Source organism: Rhincodon typus, chromosome 34 (genome assembly GCF_021869965.1).
Source record: "Rhincodon typus isolate 14 chromosome 34, sRhiTyp1.1, whole genome shotgun sequence".
Lineage (NCBI taxonomy): Eukaryota > Metazoa > Chordata > Chondrichthyes > Orectolobiformes > Rhincodontidae > Rhincodon > Rhincodon typus.
Window position 1 is genome coordinate 6,655,746 of NC_063365.1, and position 27,209 is coordinate 6,682,954.

The 27,209-nt window shown below is 44.0% G+C and overlaps 1 protein-coding gene across 1 annotated transcript; it reads left to right on the forward strand.

Moving 5' to 3' along the window:
- Nucleotides 1-2,516: 2,516 nt before the first annotated feature.
- Nucleotides 2,517-26,666, forward strand: LOC109927498 (eukaryotic translation initiation factor 4E-binding protein 2). Its single transcript, XM_020527524.2, has 3 exons — nucleotides 2,517-3,028; nucleotides 17,896-18,087; nucleotides 22,025-26,666. The coding sequence occupies exons 1-3, from the start codon at nucleotides 2,896-2,898 to the stop codon at nucleotides 22,054-22,056; spliced, it is 357 nt and encodes a 118-aa protein (XP_020383113.1). The 5' UTR covers nucleotides 2,517-2,895; the 3' UTR covers nucleotides 22,057-26,666.
- The last annotated feature ends 543 nt before the right edge of the window (nucleotides 26,667-27,209 follow it).

The following is a 27,209-nucleotide window of genomic DNA, read 5'->3' on the forward strand; positions in this document are numbered from 1 at the left end:
ATAAAGGCTATGGGCCCAGTGCTGCAAAATGGGATTAGAATAGTTAGGTGGTTGTTTTTGACTGGCATGGGCTGAAGAGCCTTTTCCTCTATTGCAGATCTCTATGGGTCTATGACTGTGTGACTTCCCTCAGTGTTGCTTGGTCAAAATCATGAAACATCCTCCTTACAGCAGAATTAGTGTCACCACATCCCAAGGACTGCAGCAGTTGAAGATGCAGTCACCACCATCTTCTCAAGGGTAATTAGGGATGGGCAGTAAATATTCGCCCAGCTGGCAGCATTGACATTCTATGCATGAATCACAAAAAAAGCACAATGGCTAATTTGGGTAAAAGCACCAAGATATAAATGACCAGGTCCACTGTTTTCTTTCAGTGACGTTTTCTCATAGGATTATGTCAAGTATCAATTGCAAACACAAACCATTTGGTCTAATTGGACCTTGACAGCATTTAACTCCCATTCAGCCTTCTGCCATGTTTTCAAATTAGCATTTCAGCATTAACTCTCCATTCCTTTCTCCATGGCACAGTTGGTAACACTCTGGTATCTGTAACATACAGTTTGCAGTTTGAAAATCAAGTTTGATACTCAGTGCAGTAATGTAGGATTGCTGCACAGTTAGAAGTACCAACTTCCAGACAAGATAGTAAAACAAGACTCCATCTGTTATATAAGATAGTCAGTAACTGACAAGCTTAACTGCTATCATGAGGTAAGTGTAGCCCAGCAGGATATAAAGCTCTATTAAGGTTTTCGTGGAGCAGTTGTAGTGTCCATACCTCAGAGCCAGGAAGCCTGGGTTTAAATCCCACCTGATCCAGAGGTGTGAAGTAACAGCTCTGAACAGGTTGATTAGAAAAATAGGTTAAATAAAAATTTTATATATATATATCTATACCTATATATATCTATATATAATTTAAACTTGTCCATTACAACAATGACGACACTTCAAAAAATATTTCTTTGGCTATAAAACATGTTGAGACAGTAATCATGAAAAGCAGGAGAAATTCAAGTTGATTCAGAGATAGTGGGGACTGCCGATGCTGAAGAATCTGAGATAACAAGGTGCAGAGCTGGATGAACACAGCAGGCCAAGCAGCATCAGAGGAGCAGAAAGGCTGACGTTTTGGGTCTAGACCCTGATTCAGGAATCAGGGTCTAGACCCGAAACGTCAGCCTTTCTGCTCCTCTGATGCTGCTTGGCCTGCTGTGTTCATCCAGCTCTACACCTTGTTATCACAAATACAAGTTTTTCTTTATTTTCTTAAATGCATCCATAGTATTGACCTCAACTACTTCCACATCCTCACCACTCTCTGGGTAAAGGTGTTTCTTCTGAATGCCCTGTTTGATTTCTTGGAGCCTATCTTGTTGTTGAGGTTTACATATTAGCCAGAACACTGTGGTGAATACTCTTGCTTTTGTTAAAGAGCTCTGTAGAATCTTTAAGGAGGGGGCAGTCACCAGGGACCAGAGTTCGATTCCACCCTCGGGTGACTGTGTGGAGTTTGCACATTCTCCCCGTGTCTGTGTGGGTTTCCTCCGGGTGCTCCGGTTTCCTCCCACAATCCAAAGATGTGCAGGCTAGGTGGATTGGCCATGCTAAATTGCCCGTAGTGTTCAGGGATGTGTGGATTATAGGGGGATGGGTCTGGGTGGGATGCTCTGAGGGTCTGTGGACTTTTTTCCACACAGTAAGGATTCTATGATAATCTCAGTCCTGCACTGATGTAAAGGTAAAGTCACCCTAGTCCTACCAGATCATAGTGCTTTCCTCATTAGAGGGACAACTGGTAGTGGGTTTAACCTGCGGGTCACCACACTTCAGGTGAGGGGAGAGATTGAGAATTATTACCTCTGGAGCAGGTGAGATGTGAACCCAGGCCACCTGGTCCAGGGTAGAGACAGTACAACCGCACCACAAGAGGAACGGGGGGGGGGGGGGGGGGGGTAGGCCATTTGGTCCATCAAACAAGTTCTGCTCCAAGTCACTTACCATCCTGACTCGGAAATATATCACTGTTCCTTCACTGTCCCTGGGTCAAAATCCTGGAATTCTATCCCTAAGGGCATTGTGGGTCAACTGACAGCACGTGGATTGCAGCAGTTCAAGAAAGGAGCTCACCACCACCTTCTCAAGGGCAGCTAGGGACAGACAATAAATGCTAGCCAGCCAGCGACACCCACAAGTGAATAAAAAATGTCTGTTGTACCACTCATTGAGATTAGGGCTGATCTTTTACGGGGCATTAACTTCACTTTCCTGTCTCCACACCCCAACCCCCACCTGCCCCCAACTCCATAAACAATACAAAATCTGTCTCATTTAACCTTGAGTACATTCAAGGCAACAATGGTCACATTTCGAAAGTACGTGATTGGATGTAAAGGCCGCTTTTGAGGTCGTGGCTGTGACGTGAGTTACAGAAGGCGCTATATAAATGCAGGTCTGGCTTCACAAGTGGCATGCAATGCAATTCAATCCAATCGATAGCTTGCCCCGGTATAATGATAGCTGAACAAGAGGGAATGTTGTCAAAGATGAATGAAGATAGGGGTCCCTTTAAGCGTCCCCCCTGCCTTCCCCCCTTCCTCTTGCCTGAATGCATGACCACAAGATGAAGGTTTTGTGTGTGTGTGTGTGTTTTTTTTCCGCCCATCATCAGGCTGAGAAGCCGCCAGTAGGTGGTGCTTCGCTGACGGGCTGGGGGAAGGCAGAAAGGAAAGGGGACACGGGGCAGGGTTTTTTTTTATTTTGATTAAACCGCCGAACGTTTTTTTTTTAATTTCTTCCCCCCCCACCCTTCCCTTTTTTTTTGCAATTTGTGCCTGTGTAGGGAGGGAGGGAAGGAAGGAGGGTGAGAGAGCACTGTTTGCTTTCGAGATGTCTGCGACTTGTCAGCAAAGTGAATGTCGAGTGATCCCCACCAGGAGAGTTACCCTGAACGATGCAACGCAGCTACCTCATGACTACTGCACTACCCCAGGGGGGACCCTGTTCTCCACCACTCCCGGAGGTAAGACAAATGCACAAATCTGCCCACACCCCCCCCCCCCCCCCAAAAACCGGAACGTCTGCAACCTTTCCCGTGTGTGTGTGCATTTCATGCAACGAACAAAAATGCTGTTGGCCTGCTGCTTTGCACAGGCAGGATAATGCCTCCCTTCTGCATACAAAGTAGGGAAGGCTTTAACCCTGTTTGCCATACAACAACAAAAAAATACCAATTAACTCTGAGGTGCAGTATATGCATTAAAAATCGTCTCGCTGCGGTGGATCTCCGCTCGCATTGCTCCATTTTTTTTTGTTGTACGCCGATTGAGAAGCTTGAACCTCGTGTTGCCCACAGAGCGGGGTTGACTTTTCTATTTTAACAATTATCTACGTGCACATATGTATTTTTCTTAAATAAAGCACCGTGATAAAGTCGAGTCGAAGTGAAAATGCGTGAGAACGCCTTGCAATGAGTTGGTTGAAAGACACACAAAAGCAGGACTTTTAAATTTTTTTTGCTACAATTTCAGTTCAGATGTTGCTAAATTTCCGCTTTGCTGTGAGTTATTATTGCAGAGCATACTTTATAATTCTGATTTGCAATATAAAGAGATTTTATAAAGGCATTACTGGTTAATTTTTTTTTAGAAGTGGAGGAGGGGAACCTGACTGTTAAGACATTATTCACCACCCCCGGGTTGGAGTTCATATTTGAGACTCGTCATTTGCGTCACGTTATTTCCAGTGACAGCAGCGCCCGCCTCCTCTTTCCTTCTAATTCCCTTCTACTCCGGTTGTGCCTATTTAATACGAAGTTTTGCCGGCCTGTCGGATTGTTTTTACCCCTCCACGCACTCTGTCCCCAGTTTCTGCCTCTTTTGCAAGTCTGAGGATGGTCCTAGATTCAACCCAGCAATTGCACACTGCACCTCATTCCCAAATATAAGAAGGAATGCAGCATGTTGCAGCCAAACCAGAATAGGCAAAACAGAAAATAAAGTCAAGGCAGAAGCAACTTGAGCCCTCTCCTTGAGTTTAGGAATAGACTTTGCATATATATGTGTGTGTGTGTGTACACGTACGTGTGTGTATATATATATATGTATGTATGTCGTTCAGCCAATACAGTGTTACAATTGAGTAAAAACCAAAAGAACCGTGGATTCTGTAAATCAGAAATAAAAACGGAAATTGCTGGAAAAGCTCAGCACCTACTGAGCTTTTCCAGCACTTTTTATTTTATATTTGAATAGCCAGGAACAGGACTGCCACTTTCTCATCTTTAATTCTTTAATTTGCTCATTAGACGTGAGTGTCAATGGCGACACCAGTGTTCGTTTCCCATTCCAAATTTCCCCGAGAGCAATTAAGAATCAACCACATTGCTGTGGATCAGGAGTTACACGTAGGTCCGGTGAGGTAAGAATGGCAGACTTAGTTCCCTAAAGGAGGTCAATGAACTAGATGGATTTTTTTACAAGAATCCATGATAGGTTCAAGGTCTCCAATTTAAGATCATAGAATCACTACAATGTGAAAACAGGCCCTTCGGCCCAATAGGTCTACACTGACTCTCGGAGCATCCCACCCAGACCCATCTCCCTACAACCCACCTAATCTACACATCCCTGAACACTACGGGCAATTTAGCACGGCCAAACCACCTAGCCTAAACATTTTTGGACTTAAATGGCTTTTATTTGCAGATTTTTAAAAATGAATTTAAATTTGACCTTGGCATTTGAATCTGTATTATTTTGGCGCTCTGGGTTACGGGTCCAACTTCAATACTGCTTTGCCACCGATGCACCAGTTGCTACAAGCAGTAATGTGATAACGACCAGAGAATTTCTGATTCACGTATTGGCCAGAGCTCCCCAGCTCTTTGACATGGCTCTGTCAGTGCTGGTCTCCCTCAGCACTGCAGTGAAGTGTTTGGCAGTTGGATTTTAGCCTCAAGTGGGGCTTGAACCTGTGACCACATGACCCAAGAGGCAAGAGCCAAGGCTGATAGCAGTTAATCAGTGTTGGTAAAGTACTCCTGTATAAAGCCCATCACATTCAGTACGTTGTCTCATAGTCAGTATACCTTTTGAGAGGTGCTCCTGACTATTACGTGGAGACGCCGGAATTGGACTGAGATGCACAAAGTCAGACGTCACACGTCACCAGGTTATAGTCCAACAAATATTTAAAATCACAAGCTTTCAGTGCTGCTCCTTCATCAGATGTAGTGGACTATAATCTGGTGTCGTGTGACTTCTGACCCTGATTATTGTCACTGTGTATCATAGCTCATTACCAAGGGTATAAAGATCTCATTCTCCATTTTACCTTGATTCACTTGATGCATCTGTAACCTGGAATGTTTATAGCACCCCAGACACTCGTGTCTGAGCAATGCAATGTTTGCACATAATCTTTAGTTGTGATAAATGGCTGTTGTACTGTTCAGTATCCAGGCCTGGTTTCTTATGTAACAGAAGATAACGTGAGCTTTGCCATATTAAGTAAAACATCCTGTTGGAGGCAAGCTCTCTTGCTCTACTGTGTATTCCTTTCCAAAGCAACCCAGGTATGGAGAACTTGGATGGGGTAAGGGATTAACACATAGGAATGTATCAACTGTGATGAGCTGAATCCCAAACACTGGGAAAGCTGAGCAAGATTGTGAATCCTGCTGCAGGAGTTTAGGAATTACGCAAATAGGTGGCACAGTGGCTCAGTGGCTAGCACTGCTGCCTCTGTGCCAGGGACCCAGGTTCAGTTCCAGCCTCGGGTGACTGTGTAAACTCCACACAGGCATTATCCCTGTGTCTGTGTGGGTTTCCTCTGGATGCTCAAGTTTCCTCCCACAGTCCAACGATGTGCGGATTGGGTGGATTGGCAATACTAAATTGCCAATAGTGTCTAAGGTGGGATGCTCTTCGGAGGGTCAGTGTGGACTCAATGGGCCAAATGGCCTGCTTCCATACTGTAGGAATTCTGTGATTCCATTCTGTGATCCTACACAAAGGAGATGGGCTGTTGGGATGTGTCCATATGTTATGGAAACAGCCAAGGATTAGAGTATTTCAATTAACACCTTTCTGTCTAAGGCCAATCTGAAACTCCCAAGTTCAGGATAGCCAGATGGAACCTTGGGGTTGGGAATTCTTAATACAGCCTTAATTCAAACATGGACAAAAGAGCTGAATCAGAGGGTGAAATCAGGGGGTCTGTCCTTGACATCAAGGTTCCATTTGACCAAGGCATTAAGAAACCCCAGCAAAACTAGAGTTCAATGGGAATTGGGGAAAATTCTCCACTGGGTTGGAGTGAGAACCAGCACAAAAGAAGGTGGCTGTGGTTGTTGGAGGTCTCTCAGCTCCAGGATCTCTCTGCAGGAGTTCCTCAAGAGAGAGCCCTAGGCCTAACCATCTTCAGCTGCTTTAATCAATGACCTTCCGTCCATCCTAAGGTCAGAAATGGGGATGTGTTCACTGATGATTGCATAATGTTCAGCACCATTCAAGACTCCTGTGATACTGAAGCAATGAACAAGACCTGGACAAAATCCAGACTTTGGTTGTCAAGTGACAAATAATATTTCTGCCACAGAAGTGTCAGGCAACGACCATTTCCAACCAAAATTACACTTCCCATAGCCCTTTGAACTTGAGTGACATTACTTTGTCACTGAAACCCCCACTATTAACATCCTGGGGATTAGCATGGACCAGAAACCGGACCAGACTAGCCCTATAAACTTTTTTAGCTATAAGAGCAGGTCAGAGGCTAGGAATTTCTGGGAATAATAACTCATCTCTACAAGGCACAAGTCAGGAGCAGTAACCACGCTCAAAGCCGAATGCGTTCAGAACAAAACAGCCAACTTTGTTGGCTCTCTTTCCCCCCACAACGTTCAACATTCACTCCCCTTTCCTACTGACTCTCAATAGCAGTATTGAGTACCCTCTCCAAGATGCACTGCAGAAATTTACCAAGACTCCTCCAACAGCACCTCCCAAATCTGAGGCTTCTACCATCTAGAACACCAGCCCCCTCAAACTTCTCACAAAACTGACTTAGACGTATATCACCATTAAATCCTGCAACTCTCTCTGTATCAGCATTGTGGGTGTACTTCCAACCTAAGGACTGCAGCATTTCAAGAATGCAGTTCATCACCTCCAGGCAATTAAAGAGGGATAATAAATGCTGGCCTAACCAGCCATGAACAAATAAAACAAACTTCAGATCCTCCTGCTGTTTGTCCCGGAAAAACTGATGTCTTAACCCATCCCCAAAACCGAACCAGTCACACTCGAACCTAGCAGTCAAACAGAACAGCTCTTTGATCTTTAACCCTCTTCACCATGATGCTCAGTTACACACAACATCCTGCCTTGAAATTCCCATTACTTTCTGTTTGAGAGTTAGTTACTTTCTAGCTATAATCTGCAGACAAACCCTCGCTGCCTGAGCTTGGGGTGGCTGCCACTTTCGCAACCTTCGCTGTCCTTCCTTCAACTTGTCTACTGTTGACACCTTCACCCACTCTGTTGTTACTTTCAGAGTCACCTCTGCTCTACAGGCTGTCATTTGAGTTTCCATCCTCTGTAAATATAGACCACGTGAAAACTCTCCTATATCCTAACTTGTGAAACGGGCGAACAGCGCTGAGTACCTCTGTACTCACTGATTTATACTGCTGTACAGGGGCCCAGCATCTCCCCTTTAAGAATGCTTATATGTTCAAACCCCTTTGTGGTCTTGCCACTCCATTTCTAACCTCTTAGAAATCAGCTCTGAGACCGCGTCTGTAGTGCCGTGTACATTTTCTTCAGATTCCATATTTCAGAAAGAACATTGTTGAATGAGAAGCAATTCAGAGAATGTTCACTCGACAGGTTGCTGGGATGTGCGGATTATCGCATGAGGAAAGGTCAGACAGTTTTGACCTGTTCCCATTGGAGTCTCGAAGAATGAGAGATGATCTTATTGAAATTGGATAAGATTCTGAGGGGTCTTGACTCGGGTGGGTGTTGAGAGGCTGTTTCCCTAGCCCTGTGTTCGGCATACTAGAACAAAGGCATGCAGTTTAAGGGGTCTCCCATTCAAGATGAAAAATGTTTTCTGAGGGTTATGCATCTTTCCCCAGCATACAGGAGGCAGACTTATTGAATATTTTAAGGCAGAAGCAGGTAGATTCTTCACTAACCGAGCTATTTAAGGGTATTGGAAGTTGATATCAAAACTGAGTTGAGGCTACACTCTGACGATCATGATTTTACCAAATGGCATGTATTTTATATCACTGACCAAATCTGTGCAATTGCCTTCTCTAACTGAGGGAACTCGCTAATTTTGTAAACAGTTCTCTGGTGCTCCCTAGTGTTACAGAACATAATACCAGACTGATTCCTGGGATGGCTGAACTGCCCTATGAAGAGATATTGGATCCAATTTAGGAAAATATTCACAGGGGTTTGGAAGAATGGAGGGAGAGAGAATCACATAGAAACCTACAAAATTCTAACAGGACTAGACCAGGTGAGCACAGGTTGTCCTGTTGACCCAGGACTCCAGAACCAAGGGTCTCTGACAAGGGATACAGGGTAGGCCATTTAGGACAGATGAGAAAAAATATCTTCACCTAGAGAGTGGTGAGCCTGTGGAATTTGCTACCACAGAAAGTGGTTGAGGCCAAATCACTGAAAATTTTCGAGGAGTTAGATATAGTTCTTGGAGCTGAAGGGATCAAAGGGTATGGGGAAAAAGCAGGAAAAGGTACTGAGTTAGATGATCAACCGTGATCGCATTGTATGGCGGAGCAGGTTCTAAGGGCTGAATGGCCTACTCCTCTTATTTTCTATTTCTATGTTTTAACATTCATTGTATCCTTTGCTGTCAGGTACATGTTTTCATTGTGAAGGATTGAGGGGATGGTGGAGTAAATGAGATGGATAGCAGGGGATGGCATCTTATTCTATCTCTGGCTATTAATGGTTGATTGGTCTCTCAAGTTCATTTCAACACTGAAGCACATTGGCACGCTGACTAAAAATAACCAAGTATGGGGCTACATTACCCCTCCATGATCTTCTGGGAGTTGCAAACATGCAAAGCTTGCTCTAGGCCCTCCATAAGGAGCAGGTGGCACATCTGTAAACTCCCCAAGTTGTGAAAGAGGGGACTCTCTAAAAGATAAAAATACTGTTCGCTTTTAAAGCAATGACTGTGTACTCCAGAGGACTGGGAACTGAGGTTCGAGAGCAATCTGTAGAACAAGAAACTGCTGTTAGCCTCTTTAGAAGAGAAAATTGCAATTTATTGGAGTGACTGGGCCTGTGGCACTGGCTTAATGCTATGTCTATTTCTATCTAAATTGCATTGCACTATGGGATTACCGTTTGAGGTAAAATAGCAGAAGATTAGATGTGATCAGTTTTTCCTGGGAGTTATTCCGTGACAGTGTTCTTTGTTACAGACTGAGAACAGAGTTTCTACATATGCAGTAGAACAACACAAGACTCTGTGTGTGTGTGTGTGTGTGTGTGTGTGTGTGTGGGGTGGGGAATGGGGGTGTTTGATGTAATTTAGGGTTTGACCCTGCAGCATCCTGAAAGAATTTCTCCGGTTGTAGCATTTTCCATCCACAGGAATAAATCGACATTAAGTGAAAATTCTAGCCCAGCTGGATTCACAACACAGAAGGAGACCATTCAAGTTTATACTGACTCTCCACCGAGCAATCCAGTCAGTTTCACTCACTGAAACCTCAAAATCCCCAAAACTATGCAGATTTCCTTCATGTTTGTCCAATTTCCTTCTTTTGCAGGTTCTAGGTCATTACTGCTTGCTGCATTTAGAAAGTCCTTTCTTCCAAATAACTGGGCTCATTTCCAAATGTTAGGTCCCTCCCTTCACAAATTAAAACAGAAATTGCCGGAAAAGCTCAGCAGATCTGGCAGCACCTGTGAAGAAGAAAAAAAAATCAGAGTTAACATTTCGGGTGCGGTGACCCTTCCTCAGAATGGACCCGAAACTTTAACTCTGATTTTTTTTTTCTCACGGAAGTTGCCAGACCTGCTGAGCTATTCCAGCAACTTGTTTTTCTTCCTGATTTACAGCATCCGCAGTTCTTTCGGCTTTTATTTCGGTCCCTCCCTTGTTGGGCTTTCTACGAACTGCTTAAAAAAACTTCTCCTGTGTGCATTTGAAGAATTTTGCTTCCTCCCTACTTTTTACACTAAAACTATCCCAGTAGCATCTCCTGCTCAGAATCTTCAATCTGTGTGCCTGGGCCCTTGTGCGTGTCCTATTGCGGAGAGATTGAGGATATCGGGTCCAGGTGCTTTGGAGTTTTGAAAAATGAGCGATATCCTTTGAAACTTAAATAATTCTCAACAGGACAGACAGATTTAGAAAGGATGATTCCTCTGACTGCAGAATCTAGAACCAGGGTACACAACCTCAGAATAAAAGGCAAACCATTTAGTACTGAGGAGGAGGAATGTCTACACTCTGAATTCCAAAGATTTATTCACTCTCTTTCCCAGAGGGTGTGTAAGCTCAGTAATTAAGTAAGTTCAAGTCAGAGATTGATAGATTTGTAGTTACTAATGAGAACAAGGGATATGGGGATAACCCATAGACTTTTAACAGCACAAGAGGAGTCTGTTCAGCCCATTGTGTTGGACCACAAAGATCTGACTATACTGATCCTATTTACCAGCTTTTGGCCCAGGCCCTGGAGGCTATGACAATGCAAGTGAATAACTAAACACTGCTCAAGTAATAAGAGCTCCTGCCACTCTTTCAGGCAGTAAGGTCTAGACTCTTGCCTCCCTCCGAGTGAAAAACTTTCTCCTCAACTCTCTTAGCCTTCTAACTGAAGTCGATGCTCCAGTTGTTGATGTCTCTATGAATGTTTTCTATTCACTGCTCATATTCTTATACACCTCGATCAGGTCTCCTTTTTACCTTCCCTACTCCAAGGAAAATAACCCCGGCCTATCCAATCCTACCTTTTTCGCTCAGACCCGCCAGCTCAGGCAGCACCCTGGTAAATCTCCTCTACACCCTCCCTAGTGCAGTCACATCCTTCATATAATGTGGTGACCAGAACTGGACACTGTATACTCCTAGTTGTGGCCTAACCAGCATTTTATACAGTCCCAGCATAACCTCCCTGCTCTTGTATTGTATGTCTTCACGAATAAAGGCTAATATCCCATGTATATTTTTAGACACTTTCCAAACTGCCCAAAGGATCAGTGGACCAGCGGATCAGCACACCAAGGTCCCTCTCATCTTCAGTACTTTATAGGTTCCTACCATTCATAGTGTAATTCCTTGTCTTGCTAGCCTTTCCTAAGTACATTATCTTTGACCTGTCTGGGTTGAATTCCACTTGCACTGCTCAGCCCACCTGACCAGCCCATCTATATCCTCCTGCAATTTACAGCTATCGTCCTCACTATTTACCACCCACACAAATTTCACGTCATCTATGAAATTCTTGATCATATTCCCCACGTATTAAGTCCAAATCATTAATATCCATCACAAACTGCAAAAGACCCAGCACTGAGCCTTGTGGAATCCCAACTGGAAACAGACTCTCAGTCACAGAAACTTGCCTCTCCCATTATCCTCTGCTTCCTGCCTCTCAGCCAGTTTTGGATCCATTGTTGCACTTTGTCTTGGATTCCATTGACTATTACTTTCTTAACCACTCTGCCATGGGGGACCTCATCAAAAACCTTGCTAATGTCTGTGTACCAAATGCATGACCCTCATCAACACTTCTGGTTGTCTCCTCAAAAAATAGTCAATCAAATTTGTCAAACACCTTGCCTTAACAAATCCATGCTAATTATCCCTGATTAATCTGTGTCTGTCCAAGTTCAGATATATTCTATCCCCCAGAATTCTTTCTAATAATTTCCCACCACCAAGGTCAGCTAATTTCCTGGTATATCCCTTTTATTTTTACCCTTTTTAAATGTTAACAGCCCTCTGGTACCTCACTCATGACCACAGAGGTGTTTAAAATCGCAGCTAGGGCCCTTGATATCTCCTCTCTTACCCCTCCAAAAACCTGATGTACATATCCAGGCTGTGGATTTATCCACTTTTAAGGCTGCTAAACCCACTAGTACTGACCCTGTTTCCCCCTGCCCCCGGACATCAAAGGTTCTTGGTCCCAGCCTTTGTCTTTACAGGAACGTGTGTGTCATGTACTGTTGCTGTTTCACCTTGAATGCCTCCCGCTGCTTTGACCACAGTTTTAAAGTAGCTTCTCCAGTCCACTTTGGTCAATTTGTATCTTACTTTAGTAAAATTATCCTTTCCTCAGTTTAGAACTTTTATTTCTGGCCCATCTTCCTTTTTTCCATGACAATCCTAAATCTATCTGAGTTATAGTCACTGTCTCCCAAATGCACCCGTACTGATGTGCCTTCCACCTAACTGGCTAAAATAACATTTATAATTGAAGAGTTTTGTTCCCTGTCTACCTTGCACACTAGAACTTTCCCAGTTAACACTGAGGTAGTTAAAATCTTGCTATTTCTGCCTTAATATTCTTGTAGTTCTTTAAAATTTGATTACATATTTGATCTTCTATCTTTCGCTGACTGTTTGGGGGCCTATAGTATACAGGCAACAATATGCTTGCTGCTTTCTTTAAACTTCTGCCCATATGACCTCATTTGATGATCTTTTCCAAAATATCAACTCTGTTCACAGTTATCATCGACTCCCTGATCAATATTACAATCTCCCAACCCCCTCCTATCCTATAGGAATACCCTATAACTAAGGAATGTTGAGGTGCCAATCCTGCACATCTTTCAGCCAATCAATCCTAGCTATGGTATCATTCTCCCATTTGCCTGTTGCCTTCAATTCGTTTGACTACTTCTTCCAGTTCCTTGCATTAAAATATTTAGCCTTGCTAAACTCATTTCTTTCTTACCTAGCCTTTTTTCTCCCTGCTTCTAGACTCACTTGCTCACGTATAACCTTACCTTATCTTGGCTTCTGTTCCCTTCCCATCCCCTACCTGTCTGAACTATTTGTCAGGATCCACCGACCCCCAACCCCAACTTCTGAGAGGTATTGATTGCATTCCTGATCAGATATAACCTGTTTCCCCACCTCCAGAAACAGTCCCAATGTGTTAGAAATCTAAAGTCCTCTGCCCTGTACTACCTCTCTGGCCACCCATTCATTTGCTGTCTCCTGTTCCTATACTTACTATTGTGTGGCACTAGGAATCACCTGGAGATTATTACCTGAGTCCAGCTTTTTGATTTCCTGTCTGCCTGCAGTCTTGTATCTCTTTCTTGCTTTGTCGTTGGATCGACTGTGGGCCACAATCTCTGGCTGTTCACCCTCTCCCCTCAGAATACCCTCCAGGTGTTCTGATATTCTTGACCTGGGCACTCTGGAGGTAGTGTACTGTCCTGGAGTCATGTCTACGACAGCAGAAATACCTGTCTGTTCCCTTCCCAGTAACACATTCCATACCTCTGCCCTTCTGCCCTTCCACCCTTCCTTCTGCCCCTCCACACCCACAGCGCCCTGGCCTCCACAGGGGAACCATCACTCTCTCCACTTTGCTGTGTTGAAAAGGTGTCTGTGAGCAAGGTGCACTTGGGGGAAGAATTCCCTCACGACCTCCTGATTCCCGTCCTGTCCAGTTACCCATTCCCTCTCTCGCTGCAGTTCTATCAGCCTGTGGGGTGAGCACACACCGAAAGGTGCTGACGTGAACCTCTCCGCCTTGTCCATACACTGCAGCGGCCCCCGCTGCTGCTGCTCAAGCTCCAAAACCCAGAGCTCGAGTTTCTCCAGGCCCCTCCTGCACATGGTCATCCAGACCACCAGGGGGCATCTAGCATCTCCCTCATAGAGCAGGATGTGCAAATCAGAGGCTTGACCTCCCCAGAATCTGAACTGAATTAAATCCTTTAGGTAGGGAAATTGCCATCCTTATATGGTCTGGCCTACGTGTCACTCCAGAGCCGCAGTAATATGGTTGACTCTTAACTGCCCTCTGGGCAATTAGGCATGGGCAATAAATGCTGGCCTAGCCAATGATGCCCACATCCCATGAATGAGTAAAAAAGAACCCTTTGTTTTTATTTTGCTCTTTAGAACAAAGAACAAAGAAAATTACAGCACAGGAACAGGCCCTTCGGCCCTCCAATCCTGCGCCGATCCACATCCTCTATCTGAACCTGTCGCCTATTTTCCAAGGATCTGTATCCCTCTGCTCCCTGCCCATTCATGTATCTGTCTAGATGCATCTTAAATGACGCTATCGTGCCCGCCTCTACCACCTCCGCTGGCAACACGTTCCAGGCACCTACGACCCTCTGCATAAAGAACTTTCCATGCATATCTCCCTTAAACTTTTCCCCTCTCACCTTGAAATCATGACCCCCTAGTAATTGAGTCCCCCATTCTGGGGGGGAAAAAGCTTCTTGCCATCTGCCCTATCTATACCTCTCATGATTTTATAGACCTCAATCAGGTCCCCCCCTCAACCTCCATCTTTCTACTTTAAATAATTCTAATCTACTCAACCTCTCTTATAGCTAGCGCCCTCCATACCAGGCAACATCCTGGTGAACCTCCTCTGCACCCTCTCCAAAGCATCCACATCCTTTTGGTAATGTGCCGACCAGAATTATACGCGGTATTCCAAACGTGGTCGAACCAAAATCCTATACAACTGTAACATGACCTGCTGACTCTTGTACTCAATGCCCCACCCTATGAATGAAAGCATGCCATGTGCCTCCTTGACCACTCTATCGACTTGCGTTGCCACCTTCAGGGTATACTTGACCTGAACACCCAGATCTCCCTGTGGATCAATTTTCCCCAGGGCTTTTCCATTTACCATATAGTTCGCTTTTGAATCGGATCTTCCAAAAATGCATCACCTCGCATTTGCCTGGATTGAACTCCATCTGCCATTTCTCCGCCCAACTCTCCAATCTATCTATATTCTGCTTCATTCTCCAACAGTCCCCTTCACTATCTGCTACTCCACCAATCTTCCTGTCATCTGCAAACTTGCTAATCAGACCATCTATACCTTCCTCCAGATCATTTATGTATATTACAAACAACAGTGGTCCCAACGCGGATCCCTGTGGAACACCACTGGTCACAGTTCTCCATTTTGAGAAACTCCCTTCCACTACAACTCTCTGTCTCCTGTTGCCCAGCCAGATCTCTATCCATCTAGCTAGTACATCCTGGACCCCATGCGATTTCATTTTCTCCATCAGCCTACCATGGGGAACCTTATCAAACGCCTTACTGAAGTCCATGTATATGACGTCTACAGCCCTTCCCTCATCTATCAACTTTAGCACTAGAAGAATCTTATTTGTGTTTATTTCACAAGTTCCACTCGTCTGCCACCAGTGTTTTCTGCTTCTCTGTGAGGGTCCTCGCTTGCTCCTCTGTGATCAGACTTGCCTGTCCCAATTCCCCACCTCACCCACTCTTCTCAGTGATGCTGACTGACTGGCACAGCATCCTTACCACAACTACTCCCTCGAGTGATGCAGACTGCCTCTCACAGATTCTCACCTTGCCCGTTTCTCTCAGTGATGCTGACTGCCTGTCACAGGGTTCTCCATCAGTGGACTGTTAATCTAAAGACCTACGTAATGTTCCGGAGACCCAGGTTCAAAGCCCACCGCAGCACATACTAGACTGGGTAGGGATGGCAGTTTCCTTTGTTGAAAGGATATTAGGTTTCTCGGTCAATCAACAATGGTTTCATGGCCGTCATTAGACTCTTCGTTCCATTGCGTGCTATAATTACTGCATGTATCTGAACAGGTGTCACCATAGCCCCACCTGTGACTTGTGAGCAATATTTTCTGTTGAACAATGCTGCTTTAGTAAATCAGAGAAGTTAGGCCTTAGGCTAAGGAGTGAACAATAGGCAGGTCACTGGGTGAGGCCTGATGAAAACTAGGTATGAGTCGTGGAATCCCACAGCCAAGAATATGACCATTCAGCTCATTATGTCTGTACTAGCCCTTCTGACACCACTGGTTAGTATCTTTGTCCTGTCATATCCTGACAAACTTGCCCAATTTTGTTTGGAAAGCTGCTACTGCATTTGCTCCTTCACCTTTTCATTCAGGATTTTAGATCACACAAAGCCCCTGTATTGAATAATTTAAAAATATTTCCCATTTCCCACTGCTTCATCAATTTGTGACCTTAAATCCGTGTCTTCTGGTACCAAAGTGCACCTCAATGGAAATTGCTTTCTGCCTAAATATACTCTTCAAACCCCTTCATGTCACTCCACTCAACCCCCAGGAGCTCACCACAGTCTCTCATAGTCTCCAAGTTCCAAATCCCACAACCTCTAGGACCAATTGGGACAAAAACAGCAGGTACTTGGGGACACCACCACCTGCATGTTCCCCTCCAAGCCACTCATCTTTCTAACGTGGAAATATGTCACTCTTCCTTCACTATCATTGGGATAAAATTGGCAGTATGGTGTCTCGGTGGTTAGCACTGCTGCTTTCAAAGCTCCAGGGACCTGGGTTTGATTCTAGCCTCGGGTGACTGTCTGTGTGGAGTTTGCACATTCTCCCCTTGTCTGCATGAGTTTGCTCCAGTTTCCTCCCTCAGTGCAAAGGTGTGCATGTTGGGTGGATTGGCCATGCTAAGTTGCCCATAGTGTCTAGGGTTGTGGATTAGCCATGGGAGATGCAGGGTCACAGGGATAGAATAGAATATCCTTTATTGTCACAATAGAGTAGAGGGGTGGGAATGGATGGCATGCTGTTTGGAGGATGGATGTGGACTCAATGGGCTGAATGGCCTGCTTCCACATTGTGTAGGGGTTCTGATTCTATGCCCTTCCTGCTCCTCACTTCCTATTTCTAGGCAGTGGTCTGACTCTCTGACTGCCAGTTCCCCATCTCAGGCTAAATGGATTAGCCTTGGGAGATGCGTGGTTACAGGGATAAGGTGGGGGGTGGGGGTGGGTCTGGGTGAGATGCCCTTTGGAGAGTTGGTGTGGACTTGAAGGGCCAAATGGTCTGCTTCTACGCTCTATGATTCTATGTTCTATGATTCTGTGAATATACTGAAACTTAATAACGGCATTGTAGGTGACCATACACCAGATGGGCTGCAGTGGTTCGCAAAAGACTTTTTCTCCACCACCTTCCAAAGGGCAATTAGGGATGGGTACCAAATTCTGGCCCAGCCAGAAAAGCAGTACCTACATTTCTTCAAAGACTAGTAAATACTAAGTCTGTTAGCTCTGGTACCATGGGCATAGGCTGCTCAGCAGGTTCTGAGTCCTTGATTTATTTTTCCCAAAATGGTGAATGAATGATGTTTGATCTCATTAGGCTTATTAAAGTTTGGTGATCTTATTGAAGCACATAATATTCTGAGGGAACTTGACAGGTTGGATGCTGAAGGATGTTTCTCATTGTGCAAGAGGCTGCAATAGATTCAGAATAAACGATCTCCGATTTAAGATGGAGAAGAATTTTTTCGGAATATCTTGTGTCATGCAATTCTTTTGTTTTCAACACGTCAGTAGATTCTTCTTGAAGATGAGAGTGAATTGTTATCAAAAATAGGCTGACAGTGTGGAGTTGAAGCCGTAAGCAAATTGATTATTATCTTAATGAATGGCAGATCAGGCTTGAGGGGCCGAATGGCCTACTCCCCTTTAATTCGTGTGTTTGTCTGTTCCTGAAACGTCTTGTCGCAATTTGTTTTTGGTGTAATAACTGTGCTGTCCGAAAACACCCGAGGAGGTGGGAAACAGAGTTGGACCACCTCGTGTGAATTTGGTATATCCAGTGACGTTTGTTTAATTCCTTTCAGGAACCCGAATAATTTACGATCGGAAGTTTCTGATGGAGTGTCGCCATTCCCCAGTTGCCAAGACCCCTCCCCGTTATCTCCCACACATCCCAGGTGTGACTACGCCTGGCACCACTGATGATGCCAAGATAGATGTGAATGATTCTGGCCACTGTGCTGATAACACCAACCGTGAGAGGAAGACCACTGCCGGTGAGATTCAGTGATATTTAAGAATGATTACAGTTTAATCTGATTTTAATCCTAATATTTACGAGGCAGAAATGATGAGTGATACCAGGGAGCAATATGGATTAACAGTATCCAGATGCAATGAACACAGTTACACGTCTGTATAGTGTAATCATTACTACTGTAATTGCTATTACCATCATTTGGTAATATAGAATGAGAGTATTGCTAAAAAAACACTAATTTTGTCAAAGATTTTTGTTGTGTACTTGTCAAGATAATTGGCAAAAAAAGTACCAGTGTAAAGGGAAAACAATATTTATACTGTGTGAGGAAAGAGTACGAGTTGGTTAACAAATGGATTTTGATTAGTAGAGGAGTTATTTTGGATGCATTGGCGAAACAATCCTGTTGTCAAATCCTATTGAATGTTAAGTACAGTCTTATGAGTTTTGCAAGTGCAGCTGGCCAGACACGGTTAGCTCCCAAAACTTACTAGTTCCCAAAAGTAGTACAAATTGAACTCTTCTTCCTACATATGCATTTTGATGTGCACTCCTATGTTCTGTCTTATCTGATTGCACTTTCTCCTTTGTTTTTACCAAAACATTTCTCCTTTTTCTTTAACACCCCTCCCCTAGCTCCCTCCTTCCTCATGCATCTCTTCTTGGACCATGAGTATTTTCTCTTGATTTGAGAATCACTAGGCACCGCTAGGATTTTAAATCATTTTCATTGCTTGGTCAGTGTTGGAGGCTACGGGTGCCTAGTGCCGTTTCAGCCAGACACGGCTACGCTTGCACTCATTCCTATTTATCTGCCAAATCGCTAATTGTGGCAAGTGAGAGCTGGAGTAGGCCCCTGAGCCTGCTGTGCCATTCACTGAGATCATGGCTGATCTGATTATGGCCTATAGCTTCACTTTTTTCTACTTCCTAACCTCATAATCTTTGACTCTTTTGTCTGTCAAAAATGTACCCAACTTGGCCTTGAGTGATCCTGTCTCCGCTGCTCTCTGTGATAGGGAATTCCAAAGACTAAAGGGAAGAAATTTCTCCTCATTCCCATTTTAAATGGGAGAACCCCCTAATCTTTAAAATGTGTGCCCTCAGTGGTTGTAAATTCTCCCATCCCCTCCCCCACCATGAGGGACGCATCCTTTCAGAATCCACTTCTCCAAGCTCTCCCTGCCAAAAAGTGATAGAACCAATTTGTTGAAACTTTGTAATTGCAAATGAGAAAATCCAACATCTGGTCAGAAAGTTTGAAGCCTTATGCGTTAGCTCCAAGTGTAGCAGTCACAAAGGAGGGTGGAAAGGCAGGCTGATTTATGGATCAGGAAGGATTCATTAATGGATTATTCTATTTACAATAGAATAGTTCTGTTTTTTTCTGAAGTTAGATTTCTGTGATGGAGTAACTTTTCTTTCTCTTTGTTATTTATTTATTTAGAAGGAATGAGCAATGTACCTGAAATGAATTTCTGTGGAATTTTCTGTGTGAGCAATTAAGTGAATGTTTCCAAGCTTTGAATTTTTCTGCGGTGTTCCATCTCCTCTCCAAATCTTAACTCCTCTGCCCCCTGCATTAGTGGCGCACCTCAGTCCCTGAATTTCTCTGCCTTGCTTCTTTTCTGTCCTTAAAGCTCAGACCTTTGGATCCAGTCTTCACTCAGTTGTTCAAACTGTTGTCCTGAGTGTTCATCTCCTTTTATTATGCAGGGGAAATCACCTTCAGCTACTTCAGTATGTTTCAGGGTATTATGTACCAGCATGTCAGTTCAAATCAGGCTCTTAAACCTGCTTCGCCACTTAATAAGATCATGGCTGATCTGACCGTGACTTCAACCCCACTAACCTGCTGAACACTGATTCCCTTACACTCCCTTGTTAGTCAAGATTCTGCCTACTGCTTTAAACAAAAACTCTTTGCAGAGCAAGCTTTTAGCACAGCTGCAACTGTGTAAATAAGGGCAGTTTAGTGAAGGTCTCTTTCCCCACACCCCCCCTCCCCCCAAACCCATGTACATTATATGTGTCAGCTAAACCGTAACTATTTTGTACATGGGGTTAAGAGCAGAAACTGGCCCCCTCTCGTAGAACCTTCTCTATCAGAAGGTTATGGGTTCAAGACCAGAGGCTGACACACATCCAACCAGCTGACTCGGTGTCGTACTGAGTTTCTGCTGTACTGTCTTCCAGACGCAACATTAAACCTGAACTTGAATTCATCTCCTCGGGTGAATATTGATGATTCCCCTGAAGAAGAGCAAGGAAGTTCTGCACAGTGACCTGACTGATCGATTTTTTTTTTTTTTTTTTTAAATTTCTTTCTTGCCAATCTTTCAGCCAACATCAGAAGCAAATTGCTACGAATGCTGGAAGTCTGAAGTAATTAAAGATTGTTGTGATAGGAGTTGAAGTGTGAACTTTTTTTTTTCTAGCTGCTGCCAGACATGTTGAGTATTTCCATCATTTTCTGTTTTTCTTTATTACCAAAGCAAGATTATCTGCATATTTATCTCATTCAGGGGCAGTATGGTGGCACAGTGGTTAGCACTGCTGCCTTAAACTGCCAGGGAGCAGGGTTCAATTACACCCGCGGTGACTGTCTGTGAGGAGTTTAGACATTCTCCCTGGGTCTGTGTGGGTTTCCTCCCACAGTCTAAAGATGTGCAGGTTACATGGATTGGCCGTGGTAAATCGCCCATAGTGTTCAGGGATATGCAGGCTAAATGGATTAGCCATGGGAAATGCATGGTTACTGTGTGTGTGTGTGTGTGTGTGGGGTTTGGAGGGGGGTGGTTGGCATTGGGTTGGTTTGGTTTGTGTCAGATGCCCTTTGGAGGGTCACTGTAGACTTGATGAGCCAAATGGTGTTTTTCTGCACTGCAGGGATTCTATGATTCAATGTTTGCACAATCTTGTTCTACCGATGCCAAAAGAGAGGCATGGATCTCCAAGGCACCAATTGCAATCTCTATGTGCCCCAAAGCCCTCTGTAGCTGGTTGGTGCCAACTGCAGTTGTAATGGTGGATGCAAGACTGACGCAGTGGGGGTGACTGAGAACGCTATGTACGTGTGGCTTTGGCAAGAAGCATGAACCCAGTTGCCATCTGAGCCAGAGGAAGAGCCTGGCATTTCCTGCATCAGTACCTGCAGCAGCAACTTCACCCAACTGTAATTAATTGGCCGTGAAGTGGTGTGGGATATCCTGAGGATGTGCAAGTCAGTACGTAAATGCAAAATTTAATTCTTCAAACTCTCAGTAAGGTTTGTGTCTAAATTTAGTCAAGGCTTACTAAGCCTATAATATCGGCGTGGGTCCCATCACGCTGAAAGAGCATTTGAATTTATATAGTGCCTTTTGTGACCAAAGTGCTTTAGAGCCAACTAATTACTTTCTTTTGAAAGTGCAGGCAGTGTTTTAAAGCGGAGAATGAGGTAATCAATATGCCGTGTAGCCATTTCCCACAAACAGCATCAGAATAATCTGATTTTTTTTATGGGATGGAGTTGTGTGGGAAATTGACATTGAGGTAGATGATTGGCCATGATTTAGCAGGCTTGATGGGCTGAATGGCCTATCCCTGTGCCCTGTTTAATAATGTTGGTGGAAGGTTGAATGTTGACCGGCACACTGGGGAGACTTCCTTTTGTTCTTCTTTGAAATAGTCCCGAGGGCAGATGGGACCATGGCTTAAGGCCTTGTCCGAAAGGTCTCCATGCCCCTTGCAACGCACCCCCTCAGTGCTGCACCCTTCTGGCAAGGGTGCCATAAACAGAGCCAAGATTGCAGTTGTTTCTCTTTTTTTTGTAGCAGTGTACACCAAGGTTGCAAGACTTACCCTTTTTTTGCTTAAGTTTCAGCTGAGCTTCCTACCTTTGCCTCCTCAGATTCCACTTAAACTAGTTAAGGCACCAGAATATTGACCTGTGATACACTCTTTCTTTCTAGGGGATGATGCTCAGTTCGAGATGGACATCTAAGTTCTCCGTGTGCTGACTCCACTTTGAGACACTTTGACCTGGCCTGCGATTCTGAGCACCCGAGACCTCTGCAGTGATACACAAGCTCCTCTGAAATCTGCCAAAAAAAATGTTTAAACCAATAAGTTTTACCTGTGGCCAAGTAATTAATCCTGCAACAATCTCACTTTGGTCACATGACAGTGAATCATGTATTTTGCAACCAGACAAGTTGGTCCTAATTTTCCACTAAATTCTTGAAAATAATTGAGGGGAGTGGGGCGTGGGAGAGAGAGAAAGGCCCTTTCATTTTCAGAGAAAGGTGAAAGTTTTTTGTTAAAGAACAAAAGATGATTTTTTTTAAGCTATATGTACACAGCCATTTTGAATCACTTCCCTAACACACCGCAACTTGAGAGCTGAGAATAATATTTTCATTTTTAAAATTTAAGTTTTTTGAAAAGGGTTTTGGTACAGAGCCATGATGTTATACTCAGTTTTTGGGAAGAATGTTGTTCTGAGTTCTACACAACTCTGCAGCAAGAGCTCCTTGCTTAATTATTTTAATTATAATCCATTGAACTCCTAAGCTTTGTTTTAGTTTAGACTAAATGTTCCCCAGGTTTTTTTTTATTTTAAAGCAGTTGTTTGGTTCAGGAAAGCGTCTCCGCCTTGAATATTTTGGCTGCTTTGTTCCAATATTCTTTGCATTCAGGATGGAACATGTACTGCATGCGCTTTAGTTCTGTAGTGGAAGACAATGCAGGATCTGGGAAGCTGCATGTAAATAAGTGTCTCCACCCCCAAGTAGGAAGAGTTTGGGTGTATGTGCTTGACAAAGTCCACAGTTAACAGCAGATCACACTGGCAACTGTGAGCTATTGTCTTTATACAGCTGCCACCTAGTTATGACTTGCAAACTTGTTTTTATTGTTAGCTGAAAATGAATGGACCTATCTTGTTATTTATTTACTGAGATTGATTGTTGCTCGAATTGGGGTTGCTTTCTGTGAACTGCCAGGCTAAGGCCAGGTCCAAGGAGCGCGTGGAGATTGCAGTTTTCCTTCTTTACTTCCTCCCTTCTTTTTCCCCCCTCCCCAAAAGAAAAGGATTTTTGTGTAACTTTTTCCACACTTGAGTGTTTTGGGTTGGTGAGGTTTAGCCTTTATTAATTTGACCAGTTGGGGTTAATCACGGCCTGCGATCCTGGTCCTGGAGGGCAGGTCAGGAGACTAACTTTGGAAGATGCAGTTCCGTCTTGGCATTGCCTGCGTCAGACTGCTAGGCTTCAGTGATTTTTTTTTGCTTTTAAGCACATTTTCTTGATTTAAAATAAAGGTGGCAGGAACGGTGGAAAGCAGAAGACGGGTTAGCACTTAAAGTGGGTGTACTTTGCTTTAGAACTCAAACCTTGGAAGTCAGAGCAGAGAAACATTGAATGTTCCTGTATATGAGCTCTCCATCTAAATTCACCATGTACGCAATTCCTTATTCCTTTTTTAAAGTGGCTTATTCTTTCTCAAAGAATTTATGAAAGTGGCTTTAATAGTGGTTTGTGGGAGGAAGTTCCACTCTCTTTTCATTTCCTAACTGGTGAGCTTTCAACCACTCCCCGCAACCGCCCCCCCCCCCCCCCCCCCACCCCAACAAACCTCAGTTTATTGATCAGTGCCAGTATTTGTCAGTTTCTGTGCTTTGTCACCTCCAGCATGTGTTTTTTCCCTTTTTATTTTAAAAAAAAAACACCAAAGACTGCGGACACTGAAAATCAGAAACAAAATCAGAAAATTCTGTAGAAACTCAGCAGGTCTGGCAGCATCTGTGGAAAGTAGAGTTAACATTTTGGGTCCAGTGACCCTTCCTCAGAACAGTTCTGAGGAAGGGTCACTGGACCTGAAACATTAACTCTCTTTTTTCCAAGAATTTCTGATTTTTGTTTGTAGTTTTTTTTTTTCTTGATTGGGGGCGCGGGGTGCAGATTTGTAGCAAAGCCTCATTGTTGGTGCTGCAACTACTAAATAGAAATCAATAAAATCAGCTGCTTGGGTAGTTTGAGATGGGATCAACTCAAATGGCCAACAAAACAATCAAATTGTGTGGTAAATTTGGTTAATTTTTTTAGCAAGTATAATTTGGTCAATCAGTTGTATTTTTCTCCTATAACCACTGAAAGGAATCCTGGAGCCATGATTTTCCTGATTGTGCCAGGACATAATTATTTGACAGAAATGGTGTTTGCTGCTGTTTTTATAGAGCAACCTTTATGTTGAACCTTTCAACCACCATTCTCGGTCTGTTCAAACGGTGTTTACGCTATAACTCTTGAGTAGATGTTGACTGATGGTGATGCACACACATCTCCAAAACATCCAACTCTTGCTTGGTAATTTTTTAAACCAGCTAGAGTTTTCTTCCCCCTCCTGTCACTCTCTCTAAGTTCAGGACACCATGTCAATGTTAGTGCCCATACTGCCTCCCTGGTTCAATTTGGCGAATGTGACATTGTGACACTGCGCAAATGAGACATGAGACAGAGCAGAGACTCCTCCTGTGTACTAACCTTGTTGCCCTTCCTCCTAAATGATAGCAATCATCATGTGGAGTGGGTATTGAAGCTGTCCTACCCTGTGTGTAGATCTGCCTCACTACCACTAGCATCATCACTGCCATGGGTCAGGCAACGCTCCTTGGTGCTCCCCTTAAGTCCACAAGGTGAGGGAGCGAATGCTCCTATTCTGAACCCAATCCCCTGCCCCATCCCAGTGTTCACTGTTTACTGCCTGTAAGTGGAAAGTCATCCTATTCTCGTCTGCTGCTTCCGCATACACCAGGACTACTATGAAACCACATGATTAATGCCAGCCAATCCTGAACCCCCACTACGCACTGCAGCATTTCTACTGTGTTTGTATGATTTGTCAGCTGATAAATTGGTTATTTTCCTTTGTACCGTACAGCTCTATTAAGGCAGTTATTGTGTTGCAGGCCTTCACTGACCCCCCCACCCCCACTACCGCCGTCTACTCCTTTGTTCCCCTCCCCCCGCTATTCCTCAATAGTGAACATAGGACTTAGAGCAGGAGTAGGCTGTTCAGCCCTGCAAATGTGCTCTGCCATTCACTAAGATCATGGCTGATCTCATTGTGGTTTCAACCCCACATTCCTGCTTCTTCCTCTTTCCCCCCTTCCCTCCCCCAGAAGCCCCCGAGTCCCATGACCATCAAAAATCCCTCTAACTCAGTCTTGAATAAATTCAATAACCCAGTTACTCCCACCACAGCTCTCTGTGGAAAAGACTTCCCCAGACTGATGATCCTCTGAGAGAAGAAATATTTTCTGTCTCAGAAAAAGTGATCTCTTATTTTTTGAACTCTGTCCCATGGTTCTGGTCTCCCTCAGAAGGGGAAACATCCTTTCACCATCCATTCTGTCACCACTCCTGAAGATCTTGTCTTTCACTGAGATCATTTCATTCTTCTAAACACCAGTGGGTAAAGTGTCCAACTTTTCTCCACAAGATAAACCACAGTGTCTCAGTTTTTCAGGTGTTTGCCCAACTAGGAAGGCTGCAGATGCAATTGCTCCTCCCTCCAGTGTTAGCTGTCCTCAACAGGAGTAGTGACTGTGGGACCTTGGTACGTAGCATCAATATTCTGAACTTGAGACAGAGGGTCAAACCTCAATTTCCTCACTCCTCATCAGTAATCCCGAGAGTGTGAAGGATGAGAGGGATGAGATGTTGGCTTGCTCATGATGGGATTGTGGTAAACCAATGATCAGCATCTTAGCTTTAGACACTGAACGTTTCGTGGATAAATTGCCTGTGTATGTGCTGCCATTCTTCAGATATCAAGGACATAACTGTCCCAGTTCCACTTTTGGACCAGTGCCAGGACTAGTGAGTGCACAATACAGTGCTAGGTCCCAGTGAATAGTATGCTGTGCACTCTAGCCCACAGGTTTCAAATAATTGGGAAGACTCCTGTGATGGCAGGTATAGTGCAGGCAACTGGGGAGGGACAAGATTGATCTGTCTGGGGGGTTAGAGGGGAGAGAAGTGTCTGTGGTGTCAGCCTGTTCCTTGCCACACTGTGTCTTGGTTGCAGTCTCTAATTATGAGAAGTCTGGGGCTCTGGTAAGTCAGAAACTTGGGCTTACCCTGCGTAGACTTTGACCTGTTCTAGGAGGCAAGACTGCTCAGCACATTCCTGCTCCCCATTCAGATTGGAGCCTTCGGTTGCCAACTCAAGACAGACGCATTCCTGGAGATCGCATCACATGACCTCCCCTTCCATTCCTAACAGAATGGATCTGATTGGATTAAAAATAATTTTTTTTCCCCATAATGAATGGAAGTGCTTAAAAATTTTTTTTAAAAATTGTTTTGTTCTCCATTCCCCTGGGATATTCACAGCACTGACTTTCATTTGAGTTCCTTAGCCAATTGGTGGCACCTCCATTGTTCTGACACATCCTCATTTTGCCACCCCACTCCCCATTAAATCACATCTGTTGGCAAGCTATGTACAGTTGGGTGTTGCTGTATGTTGGTACTACATGGATTTATCATCGATGGCAAAAAACCTTTGTATGGAATAATATTTCCAAAAACAATAAACTTTATCCTTTTATATTGTGTTCAGAACTAGAGTGCCATTTCTTGTGGTTTCCAAATAGTTTTGGGAGATGTTTGCATTTGTTTAATAGCGTGAATTGTTTGAAAGAGTGATACAAGATCCTCAGCTCATTGCAGAATTGTTATAGCATCAACAATTTGAGCCTGCTTTATTTCTGCTGGCTCTCTGAATGAGCAGTGCACATAATGATGTTCTCTCCCTTCTCATAGGCCTGTGTTCTTTCTTTTTACATATAATCCAGTTTTCCTACCTTGCACCTCAACTTGAATCTTTCTCCACCCCATACTCTAGGTCAGAAGCCAACTGCTTGCTGCGTGAAAGTTTTCTCCTGTTTCCATTGCTTCTTTCGATTTAAATCTAATCTCTCCTCCCACCAATAGAAAGAGTTTCTCCCTCCCAAGTCTGTCCAGACCCCTCGTCATTTTGAATACCTTGATCAAATCTCAACTTTTTCTCGAGGCAAATAGCTCTGGGTGCTCCACTCTATCCATGTCACTGAAGTTTCTCAGTCTTGGAACTATTCTTCTGAATCTTTTC

Coding starts and splice junctions, on each gene's coding strand:
- LOC109927498 (XM_020527524.2), top strand. CDS start 2,896: ATGTCTGCGACTTGTCAGCAAAGTGAATGTCGAGTGATCCCCACCAGG. Junction 3,029..17,895: donor GTTCTCCACCACTCCCGGAG/GTAAGACAAATG, acceptor AATTCCTTTCAG/GAACCCGAATAATTTACGAT. Junction 18,088..22,024: donor TGAGAGGAAGACCACTGCCG/GTGAGATTCAGT, acceptor CTTTCTTTCTAG/GGGATGATGCTCAGTTCGAG.